This window comes from Buceros rhinoceros, unplaced genomic scaffold, assembly GCF_000710305.1.
Source record: "Buceros rhinoceros silvestris isolate BGI_N320 unplaced genomic scaffold, ASM71030v1 scaffold12293, whole genome shotgun sequence".
NCBI lineage: Eukaryota > Metazoa > Chordata > Aves > Bucerotiformes > Bucerotidae > Buceros > Buceros rhinoceros.
In genome coordinates this window covers 1-2,833 of record NW_010401852.1, presented here as the reverse complement: position 1 = coordinate 2,833, position 2,833 = coordinate 1, and the positions used below count along the sequence as shown (strand labels likewise).

Below are 2,833 nucleotides of genomic sequence, written 5' to 3'. Positions count from 1 at the left end.
CAGCAGCATCTTCCACTATAACTTTTAGCAAGTATAAAGTGCACAAGAGCTTCTTTCTTCTTCCAGTATATTAACACTTCCTCAGAGGCTTACTCAGACCCCTCTCACTGATCTTGTTGTTTTATTTGCCTGATGAGCTACAGTTCAGGCCTTGCTAGATTCTTCCTACTCTTTCTCCTCCCAAATACTCTTTTTTCCTAAGTCATTTCTAAGCACCCTCATTTTTCAGTACTTGTTAGTCCTTAGCAATAAATCGTAAGAATGCAGCCTAACAGGGAGAATTTAGAGATGGATAAAACAAACTTCAAGAGCAATGTTTTTCAAGCTCAACATTTTTCAATGAAGAGGGACAAAAGAATACAAATTAGTGGTATAGCAAGCAAGATTATCACAGATACACGAATTTAGATTATTCTTGACAGCTGCTTTTTCTCACTATATTTTATAGTCAGTTTAGTTCAGGAGAGCCTGATCTTATTCAAACTGATTTCAGGTGACTGGGATTATTTCTGTACTGATAATTCATAAATACTTACAACATTTATTTTATTTAGGGCAACTTGGTCATTTTATCCACACCTTTATGCATAAAGAGAACCTGTGCTCTGAACTGTGCTGCTGACTAAAGTATTCAGTAGAAATTTCAGTACCTTTGAAAAGGTATTGAAAAAATGCATACAGTTTGTTGTTAACTGTTTTCCAGAGACTTAAACCTATGTTGCCCAACACATTTTATCAGTCAGCGTTGCTCGCATTCACACAAATTGGTATCTGCCACCTAGAAATGGAACATGAAAATCTTCCTTCCAAGTTACACAAAAGCATGGGCTGCACATCCTCACTATTATTTACACTTTCCTAAACTATATGTCTTAATTTTTTTTTTATAACATTAAAATACATACCAAGCTGACATTCTTCTGGATGACGCCTTTGCATGTGACTTTGTAGAAAGGAATAGTTCATAAAAGCCTTTCCACACAGCTGACACTATAACATCAGATAAAAACATTTTAGTTACCATTATTTAGTTATCATTAGTAACATCTGTTTGGTAAATATAGTGGTTAAAGGTTGTTACACTTTGTCCAGATGTCAAAAAGTGGGTAACTTTAATAAAATTCCATTTTACAAGAGTAATTACTAAATTTCTCACCGTGTCAAATTTCTGTAAAGTTATGAATATATTTGTGTTATTTGTTATCTCTCAGTGATGCTTGCGGACAAGAATCCCATTGTGCTAGCGCTGCACAAACTCTGAACAAAAAAGACTCTGATCAAGTAAGGTTAAAATCAGATGTAAACCACAGATAAGAGATGAAGGTAGGTAGGTAGAGAAGTATAAGGAAAAAGTAAGAGAACACTATTCAACAAAATACACACCAATTCCAGTCAATTAGCAGCTCAGGTATTCTTAAGACTCTGGTATCACAGTGAAAGAGAGCACCATACAGTCAGAAAAAAACCCAATAAAGATGGGTTTTAGTATACATAAGTGATCTGTAAGGTGACAAAAACTAGAAGGACCATAGATATGTAAAAAGGTCAGGCGTTTCAGCCAAAATAAGGTTACATTACGCAATTTTGCAAGAAAAGGTACACACATCATTAGTATGCTCCCTAGCATCCTTCTGGAGTGTAAAATCTTTAAAATAACTGCTCCTATAATTTACTTATTATTTTTTAATTTTAATTTTAAAAGTAATTTTTAACTCAAATTTGGATCCTACCTATTTTAAAACATTCTTTTTTTGTTCACATTCAAAGTACATTCCATTAATGTTCAGAATATAAAAAACGATGAGTAGTACAAGGACAAAAGCTACATCTAGAGATTTTGCAATGTACTGGTAAAACTGCAAATCAAAGCCCTGAACCACTTTAGATGGGGTTGCTTGTTACCTTTTTCCTTACACTTTTTTCTTTTAAATAAATATATTTTAACAAACCACAGATACTCAGATGAGTCCTTTTTCCTCACCAGAGTGACATGACTGTAAAAGACTGACTTAGCAGACTCAAGACCTCATCACCACAACCCAATCCCCAGATTTCACCTAGTATTCAAAATACTGTCAGTGATAGTCAAGTAGGCTACTAAATACAGGTATCTTTCAGCAAACACTAAAGCCATGAATTATTAGAACAAATTTTGTTGGACAACTGCAAAAAAGTTCTAACATAAAAGCAAAGTAAAGAGATATAGTATGGTAGCAAAGCATTGCTGCCAACCAAGAGGGAGCTCACAGTGTAACAGATTGCACATGATTTATGGAATGAAATTGGCTGTGAAATAATGTTATTCATTCAAGCACAAACTTCATGTCAGCTTGACTTGCTGGTAGCGGAAGAAACCTCTTACTGCAGGAGACAGGATTAACACAGGGAATATTTAGGGTTTGAATTATGTAACATTACTCTTGCAACTACTTTTCTCAGTGTTGAACACAGTGTGCACATGAGAATATAAGATTTCTGAACAAAGTATCAAAAACAGTGAAAAATTCTTATTTAAAATTAAAATTTACAGTAGTATTTCATGGTTATACTTAAATTGCGGGTCAATTAAAGGCATTAAATCTGAATTCCAAAGCATGGTTACATTAAATATAAAGTGTGCCTCCACTAAAAAAGGCAAATAACAATTTACAAGCTTGTTTGCTAAAAAACTGAAACTTTAAGGGCATGAAACCTTAACTTCATGGCACAGATAAATAACACACAATTGTTGTTTACTGATCACACTGCTGCCCTGCATTTACAAACCCTAAGAAGAGTTTAATTTATCTCTGCCATTCATATTCGTCTGGTGGACGAGGGAAGGACTGTGGAT

The 2,833-nt window shown here is 34.3% G+C and overlaps 1 protein-coding gene across 1 annotated transcript in view; it reads right to left on the bottom strand.

Moving 5' to 3' along the window:
* Nucleotides 1-990, bottom strand: part of DZIP1 (DAZ interacting zinc finger protein 1) — a gene marked incomplete at its 5' end in the record, with an annotated part of 27,322 nt that extends 26,332 nt beyond the window's left edge. Inside the window, one exon of the mRNA XM_010132417.1 lies at nt 906-990. Coding sequence (XP_010130719.1) covers nt 906-990 — 85 coding nt within the window. The remainder of the gene's footprint in view (nt 1-905) is intronic.
* Between the last annotated feature and the right edge of the window lie 1,843 nt (nt 991-2,833).